The sequence below is a fragment of the Diabrotica virgifera genome, chromosome 7 (genome assembly GCF_917563875.1).
Source record: "Diabrotica virgifera virgifera chromosome 7, PGI_DIABVI_V3a".
Lineage (NCBI taxonomy): Eukaryota > Metazoa > Arthropoda > Insecta > Coleoptera > Chrysomelidae > Diabrotica > Diabrotica virgifera.
Genome location: NC_065449.1, coordinates 213,275,798 through 213,302,785, shown reverse-complemented (window position 1 = coordinate 213,302,785; position 26,988 = coordinate 213,275,798). Strand labels below are relative to the sequence as shown.

The following is a 26,988-nucleotide window of genomic DNA, read 5'->3' as shown; positions in this document are numbered from 1 at the left end:
CCTGGAGTCCCAAATGGGCTCCAGATGTCTCCTTAAGTCATAATCGTAATCAGCAACTCCGAAAACTCCCCGAGTACTGTTTGTATCAATTTAGTTGGTATCAATGACGTATTCATGTTCAGCAAAACCAAAAGCTCCCGAGTAATCTTCTTCTTCTTCCTTCTTGTATGTAGGCTTTAAAGCCTGTTTCTTCTGCAATATTAGCCTCCTAAATTGTTTAAATTATCGCACCATCATTTTCTTGGTCTGTTAATACTTCTTCGTCCATTTAGTGACTTATCTCATGCTATTTGTACTATCCTATCCTCTGCGATTCTACTAATATGTTCGTTCTACTCCTGTTCCCGTTTTGTCACCCATCCATTTATGTCTTCTACATTGCATGATCTTCTTATGTTTTCTTTCCCTCTCTATCCAACAGACTTTTCCCTGATATTCGTCGAAGTATTTTCATCTCTGTTGTTTCTAGTAGTCGCCTCGTTTTAGATGTGTCAGGTCTTGTCTCCGCCGTGTATGTCAATATACACACACCCAAACTTACATGGAATCACCATGTATTTCAAAGTAATATTTATTTCTTTCGAAAAAACTTGTTATTGTTACAAATAATAAAAATTTTTATTGAAAATAAACAAATCTATAAGACAATCAGATAGTACAACTCGGTACAGTATAGGTTATTTGCTTGAGTTACAAATTGAACGAAAATAAATAAACTAACTTTTGCGTCCAAAAACGAAAATATGCCTCATGTGGAGTTATAGAACATACAACGGGGAAAGATATTGGTCTTGTGGAGCAAGTAATGTTCTCAGAGAGACATAGCTGTAGAGCTGGGCGTCACACAGGGGGTTCTGTCCAAAACTTATGCTGGGTAACAGGAACTAGGAAAGCTCAAAAATAAAGCAAGCCAAAGTAGCCAAAAAGTAATAATGGCTCGCCACGATCGTTTAATAGTCCAATCAGCTGGAAGACACCCAACCATTTGTCACCTGCAGCTCCAAAGCCAGCTTTTGGAAGCTACAGGTGTAACTGTTTAAGTTGAAACGATAAGAAGAGGAGTTCGTGCCAAGAAGTATACAGCAGGAGACAGTTATGGGTTCCCGAGTTATCCAGGCAGCACAAGATTGATCGCCTAAATTGATGTCTTCACCACCAAAACTGGAACGTTGGGAATTGAAAAAATGTGCTACTTTCAGAAAAAGTCAGGATTTGTGTAAAATCAGATGACCCACGAAATCGTGTACATAGAGGTCGAGGAAGACAAGCAATAACGAAAACTGTCAGATCTGTTCACAAATATACAAGGGGAAGTGTAATGTTCTGGACAGAAATTGTGGTCCGTAAAAAACTATTTTAATTTTTATCCAATCAACTTTTACTGCTCACAGATATGTTGATAACCTGTAGTTAGGCTCTGCAGAGGTGTAACAGCAGAAAATTTAATTTTCTTGCATGATAATGGACCTCCACATACCATTAGAGTGACTAGAGATATCATTTAAGCAGAAGGTATCCCTTGTTTGGAGTGGCCTGATTGCTCACCAGAGCTTAACCCTATAGAGTATTTGTGGGATATGCTTAAAAAAAATTAGAGCTCGCCGGGATAATCCACAAAACACCGCACGGCTAGTACAAGCTGCTCTTGAAGGATGGAGTAACCTACCACAACAAAATGTTGATAATTTGATTAGGAGCGTGCCCACGCAAACTGAAGCTTGTATACGGACTAGGGGCGATAACACTGACTACCAAAAAACACAAAAAAAAATAAAAACAATTTAAACATGATTTGTTTTACATTGAAATTTTTCTTGCTATTGACTTTAAAACAACTAGTTTCAATTTGTTTGTTAAATAATTTATTGTTTAATTGAATTGTTATCATTTGTTCTTAAATTGCTTTAAAATAAACATTGTTTGACTTCGTGTGTTCGTTTTTTTTTAATTCGCACGAAATAATAAGAAATATCAGGTAATTCCATATAAGTTTGGGCGTGTGTAGGTCTAATTGCTGATTTATAGATTCTTGCTTTTATGTCGTGTCTTAGGTGTTTGTTTTTCCAGATTGTGTCATTAAGAGATCCCGCCGCTTTACTTGTTTTTAAGCTTTGTTGTCGTACTTCCTCTTCAACATCTCCGTAACTGGTTATATCTATTTTCAGATATCTAAACCTTGCTTGCTGCTTTATTATTTTCCCATCAATTTCGATTTTACATCGTAGTGGCCCAGTAGTGGGTATTTGGATGTTGTCATATACAGTAGACTCCCGTAAGTTCGGCCACCTCGGGACTGGACCCTAGGCCGAACTTAAAAGTGGCCGAACTAAACGATGCCTATCTAAAAAAATACCCATTTATTGTTTGTAAGGATCTAGCCTAGCAAGCACGAAACACTTGCACATTCTGTAGAATACAACACAGTGGGATACTCTGCCATATATTTAAGACATATGAAAAAACAGAAGGATAAAAAAACACTACAAAACAATACTTACAGAGCTGTAGGCCTAATAAAATTTAAAAATATTACTGTACATTACTGGTTTGGCTTCTTAAATACTTTCTCAGCAGCATTTGTCATCAGGTGCGTTAACAAGAAAGAGTTTGGCTCATCTGCTGTTGTGTTTGCTTGGTCAATCTTATCTTCAATATTTGGCCAAAGTTTTTTCCATGACTTTACATAAGTCGACAGTGGTATTTCGTCGTATGCCTTGGCCGACATATACACAACATCCTTCATATTAACTGACTTCAGTATTTCTAGGTCTAAGTTGTCATCAGCCTTCAATTTGGAAAGAACTTCAGAAAGTAGTTTTCGCCGATACTTCCTCTTGAAGCACTCAATGGCCTCTTGGTCCATCGGCTGCCGAAGACTGGTTACATTGGGTGGCAGGAACAGCAGTTTAATTTATTTTTCATCGTCACACTGAATATCTTCCTGGTGAGAAGGCGCGTTGTCAGGAAGTAGAAGTGCTTTACTGGGAGTATTAATTTTGTAAAATATTTTTTCACTTTGGGAACAAATTCGTCGACGAACCATTCCCTTAACAAATATGTGTCCATCCATGCCGATTTCTGCGACCGATAATACACTGGGAAAGTTTCCATATTTATGTTCTTAATCGCTTTCAGTTTTGCTGCTGTGCCAATGACAAATAGGAGTCAATGTGGATCCCCGAAGCAATTGAACACAAGGCGACCGTTATCATTTTTTTGCTGACTTACCCTGTTGTGAGCAGATGTTTCTTGTGAGGTGATAAAGGTCTTTCTGGGCAGCAGTTTAAAATTTAACCCAGTTTCGTTGACGTTGTCTATTTGCTCTGGGCTCAAGTTTTGGTCCTCGATGATAATTTAAAAATCTTGCAGAAAAATTGGTGGTCACTGCAGAGAGAGAGAGAGAGCCAGCCGGACTAAGCGGAGACCGAACTAACCGAGGCCGAACTTACGGGAGTCTACTGTATTTGGTTTTTTCTGCTGATATTATCATATAGTATTTCTTAGCTGTTGTATTGAATATGTATGTGTGTTAGTCTTTGCAGATCGTCTTCTGTCTCTGCGATTAATGCGGCGTTGTCTGTATAACATAATATTTGGATTTCTTTGTTCCACATTCTGTAATCATGAACTTTACGTACTGCTTCTATTATTTCGGCCATTATTATATTAACCCTGAGTAATATGTTTGCATCAATTTATTGCTGAAAACCTTTGAAAGTCCAGGTGACCTGCCTTAGTAGTAACCCAAGGCACCAGGTGCTATGGGCGTTGGTTCTGATGACGTATTCATGATAAGCGACGTCAAAAACACCGAGTAACAACAATTTGACCTTTAGTATACTGATTTTAATACGTTTATATACTTTTGGATGCATTATATGCACTTTTGGATGCAATTATGTATTTTCACCTATCTCTCCATTGCAACTTTTTTCCTGAGGTCATCGTGAACACAATGCAAATAGTTGCAAGTGGATAGTTGCATTTACAAATCGATTTATTTTTCCTAAATGCCCTGTTCTTAATATATAAGGCGAGAAGGAGGAATGATTCGGGATTATTATTTTCTTATTTAGCTGGAAGAATTATATACGCAAGTGAAAGAAAGCCAATAAAAAAGTAACAACTTTATAAATTCAAAATGTATGGATTCAACTTCAACAAATGTACTGGATTCTGGGCAGACATTTAAGACTGTAAATTGAAAATAAATTAGTCGTATACAAAGCCATACTTAAACCCATATGGACCTATGGCATACAGCTATGGGGCTCAGCCAGCAACTCTAACTTGGAAATCATACAACGTTTTCAAAATAAGGCATTAAGAACCATAGTAAACGCTCCATGGTACGTCCCTAAGGCAATAATAGGCAGAGACCTGAAAGTTCCTAGCATCAAAGAAGAAATCAGCAAATACAGTGAAAAGTATGAAGAAAGACTTAGTGCGCATCCAAATGATTTCGCGAGTGAATTATTAAACAAGGAGGGTGAAGTGCGCAGACTGAAGCGTTATAAACCAACTGACTTACCAAATAGATTTTAGATAAATTAGAACTATTTTAAGTGTTACTTTATTTTACTAGTAATACCATCTATACATTTGTTGATAATTTAGAAAGGAAAGTTTTCATTGGAATTCTTACCTACATGCCATAGCCTAAGAAAGTCATAATTTTAACTAATTGTTCCTGACGGAACAGATTGTTAAATAAATTGGAGTAATAAAAAAATGTATCGATTTAACTGATCTTTTGGTAGTGGAGCAAAGTATGCTAAATCTGCAGTCACTCGAGCGCTTTTGGGAACATTTGGTTCATTGGGTTGTGAAGAGTAGGTCCTAAAACCAAAAAAGTTAAGTAAAAATTTTCATTTTAGTGGGGACTTTCCAATTTTTAATTTAATTTTCCATTTCCAATAATTGATTTTTTAGATTATAGCGCCATCTGTCCATAATTCGAAAAAATTTCTCGAATAAAAGTTATTTATTTTTACGTAAGGAATCCAAATCTGCAATAAAAATGGTGGCTTCTATTAAAGATTTTAAAGTAGCCCCCCACCCCACCTCCGTGGGGGTCGTGTTTGTTGCAATTCGATAGAATTTTCAAAAATATTGAATAAATGTATTTTGCAGTTTTTCGAACTGATGTTCATTTCGCGAACTAACGCGGGATTCGTATTTAAAATATTAAATTTACCCCCCATCCCTCTCCGTGTGAAGTCGTGTTTGGTATCATTTGATAGATTTTTGAAAAATATTGAGTACGTATTTTTTAGTTTTAGTCATTCATTTCGCGAAATATTCGCTTTTTTCTTGTGAAACTTTGGGACTCAGCCTGTTTAAACTACTTTATTTAATGGGTTATAAGTCAAACAATTATAGTACTGAGTAAACTTATATATTTTTATAAAACTTACTAAACATCTTACATACAATAAATCATACAAGTGACAACCATGTTGACTGGCTTGAAGTTATCCATGTCATGTCTAGCACGCAGCCCCTTGCTACGCTGTTACACAGCTATATATATTAAACACCTTCCCCCTAAGATCGATATCTATAAGGGGTCTTTATATTACGACCAACTCTCGTCTTATAACTGTTAGAAGTCTCAATATTTGGGTTGACTTTATGACTCAATGTAGGTACTGATTTTACATTTGGGCTTGGGCAACTAATGGTTTTATTAACACTATCATTTACGTTAATGTGAGTGGTATCTTTATGAACACTTTGTGACTGAATATCAGGGTACAACTCGGGTTCTAAAATGAGTTCTTTTTCAAGTGTTGTGGTGTATGAATGTTTCATTTGGTGTGAATTCCGTCTAATAATTTTATTGTTATCTTCTTTTTTCACCCAATATGATCTAGGTTCATTGGCCTTTTCCAACACAATTGCTTTACGCCAATAATTATCTTTTGAACTTCTTATTACTACCCTATCTCCCTTTCTAAACTCTACTGGTTTTCTTCGTGCTGTCTTATCATAACGTACTTGTAATTTCTCTTTTTCTTTGCATAAATTCTTATATACTTGTTTCTGGATTGTAGGTTCTAATTTATTAGCTGTAGTTGGTAATTGTCCTCTCAGGATCCTGCTCTGTAAAATTTGAGCTGGAGATGCATCAAGATTTATTATGCAGGTATTATTATATTCCATCACCAAATCTCTAAAATCAACATTTTCCTCATTACTCTTTCTTAAAATTTGTTTGCTTATATTGACTGCTTTTTCTGCAAGTCCATTACTCTGGTGGTAATGTGGAGTGCATGTCATAATTGTAATGTCTTTTTCTCTATAATAATTTTTACATTTTACCGAAGTAAATGGTAGATTATCTGCAATTAAAATTTCTGGATATCCAAATCTACTAAAAGTATCTTGAAATGAGTTGATTACTGAACTGGAGGTTTTATCTTTTAATATTGAAATGTCCAACCAATGCGAAAAATAGTCTACAATTACTAAATATGCTTTTGAACCATACTCTAAAATGTCTGTACCAACTTTATTGAATCTTAGTCTGGGAATGTCATGAGGCATCATTGGTTCTTTAAAATTATTTGGTCTGTATTTCTCACATATCCTGCATTTTTTTATATAGTTTGTCACATCATCATTAAGTCCTGGCCAATAATATATACTCCTGGCTTTGTTTATAGTTTTACTGACTCCTATATGGCCTTTGTGAAGCAATTTTTATCATGTCAAGCCTAAGTTTTTTCGGAATAATTATTTTGTCATCAATAAATGCGATGCCAGCTTCAAAATACAGTGAATCTCTTATACCATAGTACTTTTTACACACTTGAGGAACATTTTTTTCTTTTGGTCACCCATTATAATAAAAATCAAAAATTACTGCTAATGCCTCATCCTGGCTAGTAGCTAGTCTTAACTCAGATTGCTTTTCCTGGCTCATAGGTAAATGTTTACTCACTGAGTGGACCATTTCAAACATTTCTGGGTCATGTGTCTCTATATTTAAACTGGACCTAGATAGTATATCAGCAAAATGTATGTCTTTCCCAGGAACAAAATATACATTTAATCTGTACTTGAGAAGTTTAAGCCTTAAACGTTGGAGTCTAACTGATCCAATTTTGGAAATTGGCTTCTTCATAATGGAGATTATAGGTTTGTGATCTGATTGAACGTCAACATCAAAATTATAAATAAAATTGTGAAATTTTTGAGTAGCATAATAAATTGCCAATAGTTCCTTCTCAGTCTGACTATAATTTATTTCACTATCATTCATATTTCGTGATGCACAAGCTACTAATTTTAAAATAGAATCATATTTCTGGAACATACAAACACCTAAACCATTTTTAGATGCATCACATTGTAAAATAATTTTTTGATTAGGATCATAAGGGACTAACGCTGGTGATTTACAAATTATGTTCTTTAAATTATCAAAACATTTTTGATGTGACGGGAGCCACACCCATTCTACATTATTTTTAAGTAATTGACAAAGAGGTTGAATATGTTCAGCCATGTTCGGAATGTACCGTCTAACGTAATTAAATGCGCCCAAAATTCTTTGTAATTCTACTTTACTATTTGGTTTTTCAAGTTTACAAAGTGATTCCACTCTGTCAGGATCTATTTGCATCCCTTTATGTGAAAAAACTTGACCCATAAATCTGACCTCTTCTTGACAATATTGAAATTTGTCCCCATTAAACTTTGCTCCTACTTCTTTAGCCCTTTCTAACACTTTTTTAACAGTTGTATCATGTTCTTCTTTTGTTGTTCCCATAACAATCATATCATCATGACAAATCAATAAATTCTCTATACCTTTAAATTTATCTTCTACTACTTCTTGAAACAGATCTTGGGAATTTGATAATCCATATGGCAATACTTTATATCTGAAAATTCCATAAGAAGTTGCAAAACAGCATTTCCATGATGATGTCTCGTCAAGTTCTAAATGATGATACCCTTCAGAGAGATCAAATACAGAAAATATCTTTTTACCTATCATTTGTGCACAAACATCTTCCAATTTATGTACTACTCTTGGTTTGCGGACTATTTGTTTGTTTAGATCTAATGGGTCTAAGCATAAACGTAACTTACCATTTTGCTTTTCCACAATAACAATGCGGTTTATGCTTGCCCTGGGGTCAATTTCGTTAACTTTGACAATTGCCCCTCTTTTTGTCAACCTATCTAATTCATTTTTTAAATTATCTCTAATTGCGACAGGTACATTTACAGGTGGGTAACTTACTGGCTCAAAATTGTCTACTGTAGTGATCCTATGTTTACCACAAAATTTACCATGACCTCTAAAAACTTCAGGGTTAAGGTTTATAAATTTATCCCTTTCTGCTAATTCTAAAGTACCACAACTCTCAATATTGTTGATTCGTTTAACTAACCCCAAATCAATACATAATTTACCACTTAAAAGAACTCGAGTTGCCCCATTAATAATTGTAAAATCCTCGTAAACATACTTATTTTTATGTTTACAAAATAAATTTACGACACCCATTGTTTTAGCCTGAGTACCCTCAAACCCTTTCAGTACATAATGATTATCCCTAATTTTAAATTGTTTATCAATTTTCTTAAAAATTTTTAATGGAATTATACTTACATCTGCACCTGTGTCAAGTTTTACTTTAATTCTCTTGTTTTCAATTTCTATAATTTCATCCCAAATATTTTGACTACTTACATTTTGGTATACTTTATTGACATTTCCTACAAAACTATCAGCTGATCCATCACTGCTATCTTCATCTATGACATCAATATTCTTCACTCTACACGACTTTGCAAAATGGTTTAAAAGCCCACATTTCTTACATTTCTTTCCATACGCTGGACATTCTCTGGCCCCATGAGTTGATTGACATCTTTTACACTTGAATTTTTCATTGGTATTCGCTTTACTTCTAGAGTTATTATAATTTCTATGGCCCTGATACCTATCTTTACGAACTTCTCCTATGTCTACATCTTTTCTTTCGGTATGAAATTTCAAATTTTGGTTCTTACTTTGTTCACTAGTTCTACAAAATTCGATGGCTTTTTGTAGGGTAAGTTTGTCCACTCTCAATAGAGCTTCTCTAGTAACTGGATCTCTGATGCCCATTAATATTTTGTCTCTCAGAGCTTTATCTTCGGCTGTTTGTTCTGGATCAATTTCATTATAATTACATGTTCGAATCAAATGTCTACAACTAGTAAGAAACTGCTCAAACGACTCTCCTTCTTTCTGGACCCTCATGATAAAATTGTATCTTTCAAATGATTCATTCATCCTTGGATTAACATACTTATCGATTAGTGATATCATCAAGTCATACTTGTTATTTTCGGCTTCTGGGATCTCGAATGTGGACATAATTTTGGCAGACTCAGCCCCAATTATATTTCTTAAAATTGACATTTTCATTTTATCTGCTGACTGGTCTTGTCCCGTTGCTAGTAAATAATCTTCGAAACTAGTCTTCCAGAACTTCCATTCGCTTGCAGCATTTTGATCCTGCAGGTCAAAATCTGGTGGTAATTTTACATTTATTCCCATCACTGCCATTGTAGGTTATGTATGGTACCTCGTGTACAAGTTGCTATAAATTTAGCTTTTCGACTGTAAACTGTAACCCAACTAGCTGTTTGACTGCGCCATGTTTAAACTACTTTATTTAATGGGTTATAAGTCAAACAATCATAGTACTGAGTAAACTTATATATTTTTATAAAACTTACTAAACATCTTACATACAATAAATCATACAAGTGACAACCATGTTGACTGGCTTGAAGTTAGCCATGTCATGTCTAGCACGCAGCCCCTTGCTACGCTGTTACACAGCTATATATATTAAACACAGCCATTTCTTTACCCCCGCTCAAATCGTCAGATTTTTGAAATATACACTATTTTGCATTTACTTAACTTGCCTTATCTTAATCTGACGATTTCGAGTTTTTTAAGGATCCCCCCCTTAACGAACTCCCCTGCATTAAGAGCCAATATATGGTAGAGGTACATCTTCAGGGTACAAGGTTTCTCCCCACGTAATAATCTGACGAGCTCGAGTAATTGCAAAAATCCCCGCTTGGGCTCCCCTATCATTACATCGTAACTCAGTGACAAATCAATAAATCAGGAGTGTTACTCATTGAAACACAATCATCAAAAACTTAAAGTTTTCATTAGGAAACACTCAAAATTATTCCAAAAATTAAAAAAAGTTATGAAAGAGCAAGTAGGAGAAGTAGATGAAGTGATGACCCGTGTTGAGCTGCCCCCCCCCCACTTGCAAAAATTAAAAAATAAATAGCCCTGATTTATGAACTATTTATGAGCTCTCATATTCCGCAAACTAAAAATTTTGAGCTCGTTCCACTGAGCAGGAATTTAATACCCTAGTGGGGGGGCTGAGTCAGCCCCCCCACTACTTAAAAATAGGAATATTGAATCGGTTTTTGAGGCAGAATTACGAGCTATTTATGAGCTCTTGAAATTATATAGTTTCGATTTTTGAGCTCATCCCCTTCACCCCCAAACAACCCTTTAATTGATTTAACTTAAGAGAAAGATGCTGAGAAAACTTAAAATATATCGTATTGCGGATATAATTCATATAGCTTATATACTCTAAGAATAAACTATTAAATCAAGAGCATTTCGATTATTGAACTACAACCCCTTCGTAAGAAAATCACCCTATCTTCCCGGCTTAAGAGAAAGTTGTACTTAAAATGCATTAAACTAATTATTTGGCGACTACATATCATTTAATAATTTATAAGCTTCCAAATTACGCGCATTTAGATCAGTAGATTGCAATTTATTTTGTATAGTGCAGTCACTGAAGGTAAAAATCAACGATTACCTTCAATTTCGGTGAACCTTCATCGATTTTCACGAAAATTGGTCAGTAGTTAGAGGATACGTCAAGAAACAAAGGTGACATGGTACCACCTTGCGCCTTTACCCTGAGGGTGGATACCGCCCCTTCTCGGGGGTGAAAATTATTTTATAAAAAATAAATGCACAAATCAATAAAAGAACAAATTAAAAGCAAAATTTATTATATAAAGTTAATAAAATAAGTCAATACTTTTTAAGTTATTAAAGATCAAAAATTTTAATTATTTGTGAAAAAAATGCATGTTTTGAAAAGGTTTTTTGTAAATCACTGAAAAACTTTAAGTTTTTACAAAAAAGTTAATAGTAGTTTAATTCGTATAGCTTATATTCTAAGAATAAACTCTTAAATCACGCGTCTTTCAATTATAGAGCTACAACCCCTTCGCAAGAAAACGACCCCATATTCCCGGCCTAAGAGAGAGTTGTTCTTAAAATAATTTAAATTAATTATTTGGCGACTACATATCGTTTAATAATTTATGAGCTTGCAAAATATACGCATCTCAATTATTGAATTGCCATTTTCTTTCTATAGTGCAGTCACTGAAGGTAAAAATCAACTAGTACCTTCAATTTCGGTAAATCTCCATTTATTTTCACGAATTGACAATAACAACTTGGGGTTTTAGCCTGGGGTATATGTCACCCCTTCTCGGGAGTGAAAATTACTTTATTAAAAATAACCCCACAAATCGAGAGAGGGACAAATTGTAAGCAAAATTTGTTATATAATGTGATTAAAATAAATCAATACTTTTTGAGTTATAAAAGATCAAATATTTTAATTTTTGGAAAGAAAATGCATGCTTTAGAGCGATATTTCATAAATGACTCAAAAACTGTAAGTTGTTACAAAAAAGTTTTCATCACTAAAATTGAAGCTAATAAAAAATATAATAAATTGCTTACTTGAAAAACCCTTTAATGTTAATTTAAAGTAAGTTATTGGTAATTAAATGTATATTTTTTTCCGCGACTGTTAAAATCTAAGGGTTCAAGTTTAAATAACGGGAAAGAGATGCATTTTATAACACTTAGGTACTAAATACTTGTCAAAGTACTTAGAAATACCTATGAAAAATAAGATGCAGAAAAAGTTGATAGTATCAAAATCCGCTCACCAATTTTCGTGAAAATGAATGGAGATTTACCGAAATCGAAGGTACTAGTTGATTTTTACCTTCAGTGACTGCACTATAGAAAGAAAATGGCAATTCAATAATTGAGATGCGTATATTTTGCAAGCTCATAAATTATTAAACGATATGTAGTCGCCAAATAATTAATTTAAATTATTTTAAGAACAACTCGCTCTTAAGCCGGGAATATGGGGTCGTTTTCTTGCGAAGGGGTTGTAGCTCTATAATCGAAAGACGCGTGATTTAAGAGTTTATTCTTAGAATATAAGCTATACGAATTAAACTACTATTAAATTTTTTGTAAAAACTTAAAGTTTTTCAGTGATTTACAAAAAACCTTTTCAAAACATGCATTTTTTTCACAAATAATTAAAATCTTTGATCTTTAATAACTTAAAAAGTATTGACTTATTTTATTAACTTTATATAATAAATTTTGCTTTTAATTTGTTCTTTTATTGATTTGTGCATTTATTTTTTATAAAATAATTTTCACCCCCGAGAAGGGGCGGTATACACCCTCTGGGTAAAGGCGCAAGTTGGTACCATGTCACCTTTTTTTCTTGACGTATCCTCTAACCACTGACCAATTTTCGTGAAAATCGATGAAGGTTCACCGAAATTGAAGGTAGTCGTTGATTTTTACCTTCAGTGACTGCACTATACAAAATAAATTGCAATTTACTGATCTAAATGCGCGTAATTTGGAAGCTTATAAATTATTAAATGATATGTAGTCGCCAAATAATTAGTTTAACGCATTTTAAATACAACTTTCTCTTAAGCCGGGAAGATAGGGTGGTTTTCTGGCGAAGGGGTTGTAGGTCAATAATCGAAATGCTCTTGATTTAATAGTTTATTCTTAGAGTATATAAGCTATAGGAATTATATTCGCAATACGATATATTTTAAGTTTTCTCAGCATCTTTCTCTTAAGTTAAATCAATTAAAGGGTTGTTTGGGGGTGAAGGGGATGAGCTCAAAAATCGAAGCTATATAATTTCAAGAGCTCATAAATAGCTCGTAATTCTGCCGCAAAAATCGATTCAATATTCCTATTTTTAAGTAGTGGGGGGGGGCTGACTCAGCCCCCCCCCCCCCACTAGGGTATTAAATTCCTGCTCAGTGGAACGAGCTCAAAATTTTTAGTTTGCGGAATATGAGAGCTCATAAATAGCTCATAAATCAGGGCTATTTGTTTTTTAATTTTTGCAAGTGGGGGGGGGGCAGCTCAACACGGGTGAAGTGATGACATCAAGCGAATGGCTGGCCACGAATGGATGTGAAAAACAACGAATAAAAACAAATAGACACATCTAAGGGAGGCTTACATTCGAAGATGGATGGAATAACTTTTGATGAGTTGATCTTCTTCTTCTTCTTCCTGCTTCCTTAATAGGCTCGCGCCTGTTCCATTTTCGGATGCCTCCTCATCAGATATCCAGGTTGTCACTCCTTCGCCCTTTTTAATGATCTATCTCGTGCGATCTTTACTAGTCTTCCTCCTCCCATTCTGCTTATATGGCTATACTATTCTTTTTTTACGAAGCAAGTTTTCAATCCTAATAGCAAATAATTAATATTGAAAAATATCAAAAATTACTAAAAGATTTTTAAATTGAAAACTTACTGGTACATCCCCATGTATACGCCTCCAAGACTTCTACAATTTGCAAGTCATATGGATGCTGCAGTAAAGACGATAGGGAAGGAATTCTAAATAGTCCTGTCGCCAGGGGGGGTACAACGGCCTCGTTAATTCAGATGGACTTACCCAAGTTTTTTTTATGTATTTTGACCCGTAGAACACGAATTTTTTGGGTAACAGTTGATCCGGATGTCGATAAGATTGTTATAGACCAAGAACTTGAGGAATCAAATAACAGCGATTTTTGGCAAAACAAAACAATATTTTGTATTTTTTGGGTCATTTTAAGCAAAAAATATTTCTACAAGTTTTTTAGTAGGATGCACAGTTTTCGAGATAAACGCGGTTGAACTTTCAAAAAATCGAAAAACTGCAATTTTTAAACCCGAATAACTTTTGATTAAAAAATAAAATAGCAATTCTGCTTAGCGCCTTTGAAAGTTCAAGTCAAATTATGTCGGTTTTGATTATTTGCATTGCTAAAAATTTATTGTGTTATTGTTAAACAAAGCTACAAACAACTAGTGCGTGAGTGATGTTTCTATGATTTCTCATTTAAAATCGAACGAGTAGGTAGAATAGGTACTAGTGCAATCAAGTCTATTTCTACGTTACATGCGTTAAAACGCATGTAAAAGCACGGGAAACCCTACGTGTTTATAGCTTTGTTAAACAATAAAAAAACAAATTTTTACCAATGCAAATAATCAAAACCGATATAATTTGACTTAAACTTTCAAATGCGGTAAGCAGACTTGCTATTTTATTTTTTAATCAAAAGTTATTCGGGTTCAAAAATTGCAATTTTTCGATTTTTTTAAAGTTCAACCGCGTTTATCTCAAAAACTGTGCATCCTACGAAAAAACTTGTAGAAATATTTTTTACTTAAAATGGCCCAAAAAATACAAAATATTGTTTTGTTTTGCCAAAAATCGCTGTTATTTGATTCCTCAAGTTCTTGGTCTATAACAATCTTATCGACATCCGGATCAACTGTTACCCAAAAAATTCGTGTTCTACGGGTCAAAATACATAAAAAAAACTTGAGTAAGTCCATCTGAATTAACGAGGCCGTTGTACCCCCCCTGGCGACAGGACTAAAACCTTGCAATTCAAATCCCCCGTCTGCAGCTGGCTAGGAACTGAAAGATGCACCATAGTTACTCTACTGAGTAATAAGAAAATAAAATAAATATTAATTATTTGCTATTAGGATTGAAAACTTGCTTCGTATTTTTACGGCCAGATGGCGCTAGCCACCCATTACCATCATTTTGGCTGCAATATTTGGGAAAACATTTCGATGCGATTTGATTGGATTAAGGAGAACAGTGCCTACGTTCCTTCTGATGACGCTCCAATAAGAGCAGAAAACTGCAGTTAAAGGGACTGGCTGCACTCCTTATTCTAATTAAAAAGTAAGATTGTTTTTCCTTCGTATTGCAGCCGAATATATAAAAATGGTACACACATTTTTATTTTATTTTCTTATTACTCAGTAGAGTAACTATGGTGCATCTTTCAGTTCCTAGCCAGCTGCAGACGGGGGATTTGAATTGCAAGGTTTAGAATTCCTTCCCTATCGTCTTTACTGCAGCATCCATATGACTTGCAAATTGTAGAAGTCTTGGAGGCGTATACATGGGGATGTACCAGTAAGTTTTCAATTTAAAAATCTTTTAGTAATTTTTGATATTTTTCAATATTAATTATTTGCTATTAGGATTGAAAACTTGCTTCGTATTTTTACGGCCAGATGGCGCTAGCCACCCATTACCATCATTTTGGCTGCAATATTTGGGAAAACATTTCGATGCGATTTGATTGGATTAAGGAGAACAGTGCCTACGTTCCTTCTGATGACGCTCCAATAAGAGCAGAAAACTGCAGTTAAAGGGACTGGCTGCACTCCTTATTCTAATTAAAAAGTAAGATTGTTTTTCCTTCTTATTGCAGCCGAATATATAAAAATGGTACACACATTTTTATTTTATTCTTTTTTTCTTTTCAGTGTCCAGTCATTTAAATTCCCAACAGGGTGATTGATTAGTGGGGTAAAGCTGAATAGATACGCTACAGTAATAGAGAGCAATAAAAGTTAAAAACAAAAATGTTAGCCACCTTTGAGCTTCACATTACAAAATTAGTTAGAATGTTACAGGGTGTTCGATAACTCAGTGACAGACCAAACTTATGTTTTTTTTTTAATGAAACACCCTATATTTTATTTTAAATTCGAACTTCCGTTAACTTCTCCATCACAAAAGTATAAAGGTTTGTTATGTTATACAGGGTATTTACAAAGTTATAACCAATTTTATATGAAAATCGTAACAAGTTCAACTCCTTGTATAAATAAAAATAAGCAAAACAGCAATGGTTTATTAATGCCATATTTTTTACGTATTGTCAAAATTTTCAAGAATGATTGGTATTGCTAATTTTCTTTATATCAAATACAGGGTGAGTCAAAACGCAAGTACATTATTTTCTCAGTAATTTTAAATGGAACACCCTGTATTTTATATCACTATTGCAATGTAACATTACCGTACTTTCATTTTTAGATAACATTCCTTATGTCTAAATTTATTAGTTTTCGAGATATTTTCATTTTTCAATGGACCAGTAGCGTGGCCACCTAAATCACCAGAAATTGATAAACTGGACTGATTTCTTTGGGGTTACGTTAATAATGAAGTTTATAAAATACCTTCAACAACAAGGGATGAGATGAAAAATAGAATACAAAGTGTATTTCGATGTGTTAATTTACAAATGCTTCGTAGGGTAAGTAGCTCATTCAATGATCGTTTTTAGGCGTGTATAAATGTGTTAGGAGGTAATTTTGAACACCTTAATGTAATGTTATTATTTTTCGTTCTTTATTTGTCACATTTTTACATTTACACACAAAAGTAATGTTTAATTATTGTTTTCACAAAATGTTGTATTTGGTGTGTTTTTTTGTAAAATTTATTATTAATTTTCTTTCTTTATTTGTTAGGTACATTTCCATAAAAAAAGTAGTTTTTAAATGTTTCAAAGATGTTGCATGTTGTGGTTGTGTTTTTTTTTTGTAAAATGTATTACTAATAAATTCTTTTTATTTCTTTATTTACTACATTGTTACATTGATTACCGGATTGATAATCAGTAATCGTCAATTGTCAATTCAATCATGGCTTACTTAAAATTTAGATTTTAGTCACCTAAAATAATTGGCTCTGAAAAATGAAAATATCTCGAAAACTAATAAATTTGGACATAGGGAATGTTATATAAAAATTATAGTACGGTAATGTTACTTTTCAACAATGATATAAAATACAGGATGTTCCATTTCACATGTATTTGATATAAAGAAAATTAGCAATGTCAATAATTCTTGAAAATTTCGACAATAAACAAAAAAATTGGGAGTTGAACGTGTTACGATTTTTATACAAAATTGGTTATAACTTTGTAAATACCCTGTATAACATAACAAACCTTTATATTTTTGTGATGGAGAAGTTAACCGGATTTCGAATATAAAATAAAATATAGACTGTTCCATTAAAAAAACATAAGTTTGGTATGAAACTGTGTTATCGAACAACCTGTAACATTCTAACTAATTTTGTAATGTGAAGCTCAAAGTCGGCTACAATTTTTGTTATTAACTTTTATTGCTATTTGTTACTATAGCGGATCTATTGAGATTTACTTCACTAATAAATCACCCTATATATTACAGCTTCGCCTGAGGTCTGTGCTACGTTGTCTATCCCATAATGACTTTCCTGTGATATCTAGGACTATTTTCATTTCACACGTTTCCATCAGTCTTTTTGTCCTTGTGGTGTCAGGTTGATGAGTTGATGATGATGACAATGATATTTGGTACCAGAGCAAAATGTGTAAAGGAAAAAGAAGAAGTATTTTACTCCAATATCTTAACATTTATCAATATTCCTAATATTCAAATCATAACTTTCAATAGCTCAATATGCAGCTTAAAAAGTTTTTACATTCAGGTTTCTACATCAAAGAAAATAAAAAATCTTTATTTTTCATTTAAGACACTTACATATCTTTTAACGATATTTTCCTCTTTGATTTCAGCTCTCATTTCATTCTATACTTCACACAATTTACAGATATTATTAGTATTTTCTTATTCTATCAATACCAATAACCAACCATATTTTCAATATCTTTGACTTAAATACTCTCAGACAATTCCATCAATATCCATTCTTCACAATATCATAAATTTACTTAATTAAATTTAATTCTTCCACTCTTTCAATTTTGAAAAACAGTTTATGACGTCACATAGGTATTGTTGGAGCAGATTTTTGTTTTTTAAATTCAGTTTGTACTAAGGAATGTATTTACCTTAATTTTAAATTAGAACTCACATTAAACTTTTTAATACCTGCATTTTTCAATATACCAATTAAAACTAAATATTAATCTCTTTGTTAAAATTTTTTCGGTTGACAGATGAAAAATCCACCTAACTTCCTTTGACATCTTCTCATACATTTCTGGCACCAAACTGTCTAATCAGTTGGTCCGTAACCTCTCACCTGAACACAAGTAGTTACCTTGTGCAATTTTCGAGCAAGGATGAAATACATTCACATGTGATCTTTAAATCTTAAGACATCGACTTAATGTCGACCACTTTTTATTATAAAATGTAACTATTGAAGTGGCTAGTTTCAATTACTTGTACACTGGACGTAAGTAACCACATTTTCTTAAACATTTTTCATCTGTCAAAATTTCACCCTTTTGCTTTTTAATCTTAGTGGTTTACTTATTTCCAGGTTTACACTGATGATGGTCAGTCTGACCGAAAACGTTTTGTACTTCCACTCCTTCGTGGATAAATTTTAAGGATTTTTTAATAAACTCATATATGCCTACATACAACAGAAGTATATACTTCATTCCACGTTGTTATATTGAAGGTATACAGCCAACTACAGGGTTTACTCCCTTTTTAAAGTTTTAAGAAGTATATTGTTTAAGTAATTAAACGTTTTATTTAATTTTTTTAATAAATTATTTTCTTAACGTTTTCTTTATTTTTTTTTTAGATTTGGTCTTGTGGTCCGATTGTTAATTACGATGGGAGTTTTTTACTTATTTGAAGTAGTTTCTTCTTTTTTTGATTTTAACGATTACGACATTACATCCACAATAGAAATTATTTGGGACTTTATAAACTGTCTGCAAGGTGAGGAATTTTATGACTAGTTTTATTATTTATTATATTTTTTACTACTTTTTTATTATTATTTTCTGTGATAAATAATACAGCTACAGCAGCGTATGGATTATACAGGGTGAAAAGCTCCCGTTCGTTCAAAAAAATATTCCTATGAGTTTTTTTATACATAATTACTTCCATAAGATACACCAAATACCCGGAAGTTCAAGAGGTCAGCCATGTGAAGAGTGGTCCTAATTTATTTAAACAAATTTTAATTTTTTCGGAAAAAATTTTTTGTTCAGAATGGTTAAAAAACGCAAGAAAATTGTCCGGACAAAAAAAGTTGATTTTTATGTTTTTTAAAAAAATATTAAAATACATTTGGGCCACTTTTCGCATGGGCGACCTATTAAGGGCGAAGGCGCAAAATTTCGGCCTCATTGCTTTTTAAATGCATTCAGTTTTTTCGAATCCTAAGAAATCTAATTAATATTGTTGAAAAATTTAAACACAGAATGAAAGATTACATTATTAGCGAGAGCCAAGTCCCTTAGAATAAGCATAAAGTTTCTTTTAAATGAGATATTTGAAATTAAAAATTACACTAAATTTTTTCTTCTTTTTTTCACCCCTGTAACTTATTAAAATAAACATTAACAGCACAAAAAAATTAACAGCACAAAAAATTTCATTCCACAAGCACATGCAATATTTTTGTCCGTGAGTATATATGCGAGTCGAATAAACTCAGTTTAAAAAAAGAATGTGTGTGTACTTTGTACGCACGTAAGAAGTTATACTTCTAGAACATATTATGTGATTTATAAGACAATACCAAAAATTTAAAAAAATTAAAGAATAAAACGCACACAAACACATTGAAAAATGCCACAAAGAAAAAATGATTTCTGAACGATAATAATAATTGTTGGCAAAAATTTTAAATACGCATTTTCTGAAAAAAAAAATTATATAACAAATATACTTACAATCATAAAATGCATAAAAAAATAAAAAAAAAGAATGTGTGTGTACTTTGTACGCACGTAAGAAGTTATACTTCTACTACATATTATGTGATTTTTAAAACAATACCAAAAATTTAAAAAAATAAAAGAATAAAATGCACACAAACATATTGAAAAATGCCACAAAGAAAAAATGATTTCTGAACGATAATAATTGTTGGCAAAAATTTTAAATACGCATTTTCTGAAAAAAAAAATATATAACAAATATAGGTACTTACAATCATAACATGCATAAAAAAATAAAAAAGTAAAACTTGCATCGGGAATTGAACCCTTGAATTTCGTGCCGCTTTGACTCGTAATCGAAGCGTAGGCTCACTCGTCCAATCCCACATTATTTATCATATGGAAAAATACGGTAACTGAACGTTTTACTGTTTGACAGTTGTTTTGAAAATTAAATTATGTAGGTTAAATTTTGTGGAAGAAAATATAAAAATATAACAAAACAGTAAGAAAATCAAATTAAGTATGTAAATCAAAGCATTACATACCTACTAGATAAATAAATCTACGCCAAAAAATCATAATTTAAAAATAAAAATCGAACCTAATTTGGGATTTCTCTCTAAAATCCGCATTCTTGAGAAAATAAATGTATGTATTTCAACCTAATACAAATGTATAATTACAATATGATTATAATAAAAACTACTTACCAAATTAGAATGAGTTTTCCTTGTCCAAAATAGTCCAAAAGTCCAAAAATATAGGTATATGAAAACTATTTAAAAAGGCAGTATAACTATTAACTAAATTTGTTTGTTGTTTCTTTTCACACAAATTTTAAAACGCAACAACCATAAATAATCTAACTACAGCTGTGCCACAGCCGCCATATTGAATAATTTTTGACATGTCATTTGAACATCCAATCAGAACAAAGTTATAATGCACATGCGCCCGGTCGCTAGGTTTTCCCATATAAAAATTTACCCTCTATCGCCGGTAAAGAAGTATAACTTCAATAAAAACTTGCATCGGGAATCGAACCCGTGACTTTCGGGGCGCTTTGATTCGTAATCGAAGCCTAGACTCACTCGTCCAATTCCACATTATTTGTGATGTGGAAAAATAGGGTAACTGAACGTTTTACTGTTTGACAGTTGTTTTGAATATAATTAAATTATGTAGTTTAAATTTTGTGGAAGAAAATATTATATAACAAAACAGTAAGAAAACAATATATTAGATGAAGATTGGTAGAACTTTTGTTGGTAATCAAATTAAGTATGTAAATCAAAGCATTACATACCTACTAGATAAATAAATCTACGCCAAAAAATCATAATTTAAAAATAAAAATCGGACCTAATTTGGGATTTCTCTCTAAAATCCCCATTCTTGAGAAAATAAATGTACAGTAGAGCGTCGATTATCCGAACGTCGATCAACCGAACGACCGCTTATTCGAACTATCGACTCCCGCGTCCCACACTCGAATACCGAGCAAGCGTTAGTAATTGACGCTTAAAATATCTTCAATTTTCTTCAATATTGTATCCAAAAATAATTATGTTGTTGCAAAGACTGCACTTTTTTGTTTAGTTGCTAGTTGTCATTATCAAGATATAAATAAATATGTAGGTATATACATATGGCTTTTATTCACTTGTGGATAAATATGTATGACTATAAATATGTATCAATATATTGTAGTTCGATTATCCGAACAAATCGGTTTTCCGAACACCTATGTCCCCCAATTAGTTCGGATACTCGACGCTCTACTGTATTTCAACCTAATCCAAATGTATAATTACAATATGATTATAATAAAAACTACTTACCAAATTAGAATGAGTTTTCCTTGTCCAAAATAGTCCAAAAGTTCAAAAATATAGGTATATGAAAACTATTTAAAAAGGCAATATAACTATTAACTAACTTTTGTTTGTTGTTTCTTTTCACACAAATTTTAAAACGCAACAACCATAAATAATTTAACTACAGCTGTGCCACAGCCGCCATATTGGATAATTTTTGACATGTCATTTGAACATTCAATCAGAACAAAGTTATAATGCGCATGCGCCGGGATCATAGGTTTTAACATATAAAAATTCACCCTCATATCGCCGGTAAAGAAGTACAACTTCAATAATTTTAATGAAGATGTTATAAATTACCTAAAAACACACATAAAGATAATAAGCAATGACGACTAATCAGCAACTAAAGAACTACTCTAAAATAGAAGAATAAATCGCGAACGAAAAATAGATATCCTTCATTTCATATTCCGTTAAAAGAATATCATTTCTACCGTTATTAAAAATTAAAGAAATATTGAATTTAATAACACGTTAAAAAATTCATACTGGCAAAACACTTTTCTAAATTACTTTCCTACATAACAAAGAAAGTTTGTTAATATATATTTTCAAAAGTTTATATCACGTTTATAAAGCGTTCTCGGTTACATACAGTAACCTTCGATTTACTGCTCCCACACATATACGAAAACTTTGTCTTTCTCGATTATCTACCCACGTAATTTTGCTTCGATATAATAAAATACTCCCTCTGGAATATTTGTTCCTGTTTTAAAATACCCCGGAATCCTTTGTGTTATTTCTGCGTGACACGTTAATTAATTTATGAGTTTCTGTAATTTTTGTCAAAATTTTCGACAATTCTTGCGCACCAATAATTTAAACTCAGATAATAGTTGCAAATATACATTGAATGTGACAACAACATCAACAAAGTTTGGCTATGCCGATAATTGGGCTTTATTAATAAAAACAAAATACATAGAGTTGGTTTATGCTAAAGTCAATGCATTTTTTTGTCTAACTCAACTGAACTATAATAAAATAAAAAATTAATAACCATTTTCAATTTCGTTGCAAAACGAAAATACACCCGCGTTGTAGTCCAATCAGAGAGTGCAGCAAGCACCTCTACCGGTTGCGAAACTTATTAGTCTCTCATCAGGAGGCACATATGCTGCTCTCTCTGATCCAACCAAAACAAACCCCGGCGTGCAGTTACGGATTGCAACGAACAAAATGGCAGGGTTGCTTTAGCGACAACTGCTAGCAAAATACTAAGTTTTCAATCTAAGATGCTTGCTGCACTCACTGATTGAATTAAAATATAATCCGGCTATAGTTTTAGGTTATTGATTATGTTCAAAATAAGAGAACTAAAAGGAACTACAACGTTAACGCGATTTTATTGTCTTATATGGTCAACGGACCTCTATGTTTGAAAAAACCGCGGAGTGCCACCATTTAAATGGGTGCGTTTTTGAAAAAGGGGTGAATTAGTCTCTAGGCACAGGGTGAATTAAGGTGAGTTCCATTCATTTTTGGTAAAAACACTTCTACAGAAAAATTGTTGCAGGATAAATTTACTATCGAAATATCATATTTTAAAGTCAAAAGTATTTTTTTTACAAAAATACATTCAAAAGCAAAGCAAGAAAAAAACACGAAAGAAAGCAATTTTGTTGTTAGCCCCATAATTATTTTCCACAGGATTATAGGTATAGGCATTGCTTTAACGAAAAATAACTTCCATCCTTTCTATTTAAAATGACGTTTGGCAGAAGTCTCTAGGGTTTATAGTTTCCGAAATAGAATTTTTCAAATTTGGCCGCTCACAGAATTTTTGAGCCATTTTTCCCATTATTTCGCAAACATTGTTCTGTAACTTTTTTCTACGCATTTCTAGGTATATGCAATGGTACATTTAGTAGAAAGAGAAGTCAATTACCTTTAAAATGGTCTACTGCATAAGGTCGTACGACTATTTTTAAACAAGTTATGCTTTTTCAAAGTTTTATACTTTTAATGATTGTTGATATTTTTTATGATTATTTTTTAAATTTCTCATTATGACTTTATTTCTTGTACATTTAAGTATATAAATTCTGGAATAAAAAAAGCTTATTTTCTTTACTTTAAAATGGTGTATTGCAATCACCTCTAGGACTATTTTTAAACAAGATATCCATAGGATATCCAAGGGTATCCGTAATTTGAAAAAAAATTTAAAAATTTTTATTTTTTCAATTAGAATAATATAAATGCATATTGTAACATAATTTTTAATTCCAAATAACTTTTATTAATAACACTTTTCGATATTGTGAAATATAAAGGTACTTTACTCTTGAGCGAAATTCATATTTCTTAACATACCTCGTACACTATTGATAAAATTTTATATCTGATGATTACATCTTTGGTTTCAGACTATGCAGAGCATTTTATAAGGAATAATTTTTTTCATAAAGTTAATAATAAAAAGTTTTCCATATGGTTCCAACTTAGCGGGACCTATTGCATGTGTATATGTCAAATTTCGAAAAAGCATATCTTGTTTAAAATAGACATAGAATTTTTTACAATACACCATTTCAAAACAAAGAAAATAAGCTTTCCTTTTTATTGCACAATGTATATACCTAAATATACAATAAAAAAGTTATAATGAGAAATTTAAAAATAATCGTAAAATATATCAAAAATCATTAAAAGTATAAAATTTTGAAAAACCATATCTTACTTAAAAATTATCATACAGCCCTCTACGATAAACCATTTTAAAGGTAATTGATTTTTCTTCCTACTAAATGTAACATTGCATATACCTAAAGCTGCGTAAAAAAAGTTACAGAACAATGTTTGCAAAGTAACAAGGAAAATCGCCCAAAATTGTTGTGAATGGCGAAATTTGAAAAATCATGTTTTGAAAAATATAAATCATACAGACTTACACCAAACGCCATTTTAAAGAGGAAGGATGGAAATTTTTTTTCTGTGAAGCAATGCCTATACCTATATCCCCGTGGAAAAAAGTTATAGGACAAGAAACAAAAATGCTACCTTTCGTGTTTTTTTCTTGCTTTTCTTTTGAAAATATTTTTGTAAAAAAATACATTTTTGACTTTAAAATGTGATATTTCGATAGTAAATTTAACCTGGAACAATTTTTTTGTAGACATGTTTGTACCAAAGGTGAATAGAACTCACTCTAATTCTCCCTGTGCCTAGGGACTAATTCACCCCTTTCTCAAAAACGCACCCCTTTAAATGGTTGCACTCCGCTGTTTTTTCATATTTAGAGGTCCGTTGACTATATGAAACAATAAAACCCCGTTAACGTTGTAGTTCCTTTCTAAAATACATAATCAATAGCCTATTTCGTGTTGTAACGAAATTGAAAATGTTTATTCATTTTTAATTTTCATTTTTACTCTAATGGGAGTACAGGGATCCATTCTCGTTGGAACTTTATCACGCTGAGCAGATGGGACGTAAATTCATCATTATCATCAATCAGTTCTTTGCATACACTGCTGGATATATGCCTCCCCTACTTCCGTCCACTGTCTTCTGTCCTGGGCGCTTTGAATCAAATTTGTGGTCAATCTTTTTATATCGTCTGACCATCGCGTGGGTGGTCTTCCTCTTCTTCTTCTTCAGCCTGTGTTCGTCCACTGCTGGACATAGGCCTCTTCCATTTGCTTCCATCGATGTCTTCTCTTGGCAATTCTCATCCACTGTTTGCCCACGACTTGTTTGATATCATCTGCCCACCTCTTCTGCGGTCTGCCTACTCCTCGCCTGTTCTCTCTTGGTCTCCAGTTTGTTAGTCTCTGTGTCCATTTTTCGGGATTATCTCGGGCAACATGTCCGACCCATTGCCACTTGAGCCTTGCTATACGTTCTACGGCATCGGTAATCTTTGTTCTTTCACGAATGTCGATATTTCGAATTTTGTCTCTCAAACTAATCCCTAGCATGGCCCTCTCCATCGCTCTTTGAGTTGTACTGAGCTCCTCTAAGGTTTTCTTTGTAAAGGCCCTGGTCTCTAGTCCATATGTAGTTACAGATAAGATACATTTGTCATAAACTCTACGTTTTAGACACATCTCTATTCTTCAAGATAGAGCTTGACTTGCCGAAAGCTACCCAAGACAATTTTATGCGTCTTTTTATTTCAGCTATTTGGTTTTCTTTGCCGATTTTAATGGTATGTCCAAGATATATATAGTGGTCTACATTTTCAAGACTGACGTTGTCAATAACAAGATTAGTTTGTACATTACTCATTATTTTTGTTTTCTGAAGATTCATTTTGAGACCTATTTTATTTGACTGCTGTTTTAATTCCTTCATCATTTACTCCAGTTCCTTGATATCTGTACTGAATAATACTATGTCGTCCGTAAACCTCAAATGACTCAAACGTACACCATCAATGTTTAGACCTTTTTCCTCCCAGTCGAACTGTTTGAATACATTTTCCAATGCTTCCTCTACTTCAACGAAATGGCATAGATGCCTGAGCGGCAACTGCTAGCAAAAGACTAAGTTTTCACTCTAATGGCATATAAAACAACGTAATGTTACTCTATATCCCACCAGACTGAAAACAATGGGAACCTTCTCTGGTTACACCTCTTAGGCTGAATTATAAATTTTAAAATTCCCTCATCTTCCTTAGTCTCAGCATCCGTATGGCTTGCAAATTGTAGAAACTTGTATGTGTAAAAAACAGTGCGAAAAAGTAATTCCCATTTAAAATACATTGTTACTTCACGAGCACTTTAAACCCTTTACGCACTGCTATCTATCATGACAGTTTTCACAAAATAAAAACTTATACATAATATGACATAGAGTAGATAATAGTATATTGTACAAGTGAGAAAAAAGACATATTTCTCACGAGCGCAGAAGTTTGTTGGCACGAGCCGAGGCACGGGGCGAGGGCCGCAAATCAAGCGAGGGAGAAATATGTCATTTTTTCATGTATCGTACACTGTTGTTTTTCTATGGATGCGGTTTTGTCAAGAGTTCAAACTTCGAAATAAAATAATTTAAGTGCTTTTAGGTATATTATACAGTGTGTCAATTTGAAAAGTTGACATCGCATATAATTTGGTCCCTATAAAAAATCTAAAAATATTCAAAAACACGTCAAATGTATTTGTGAGGTGGACATTTTGTAGACCAGTTTTCAAAGTCTTTAATGGAAAGGGGGGTTAAGTGATACCTCATTACTTTTTCAAAAATACTACATA

The 26,988-nt window shown here is 32.8% G+C and overlaps 2 protein-coding genes across 4 annotated transcripts in view; both read left to right on the top strand.

The window, feature by feature from the left end:
• LOC114331213 (G-protein coupled receptor Mth2-like) overlaps window positions 1-26,988 on the top strand; it is a 680,964-nt gene that overhangs the window by 281,226 nt on the left and 372,750 nt on the right. The window lies entirely within an intron of this gene.
• LOC114331202 (G-protein coupled receptor Mth) overlaps window positions 1-26,988 on the top strand; it is a 111,197-nt gene that overhangs the window by 79,017 nt on the left and 5,192 nt on the right. For all 3 annotated transcript variants that reach the window (XM_028280697.2, XM_050655888.1, XM_050655887.1), the window contains one exon: window positions 18,800-18,939. In XM_028280697.2, coding sequence (XP_028136498.2) covers window positions 18,800-18,939 — 140 coding nt within the window. The remainder of the gene's footprint in view (window positions 1-18,799; window positions 18,940-26,988) is intronic.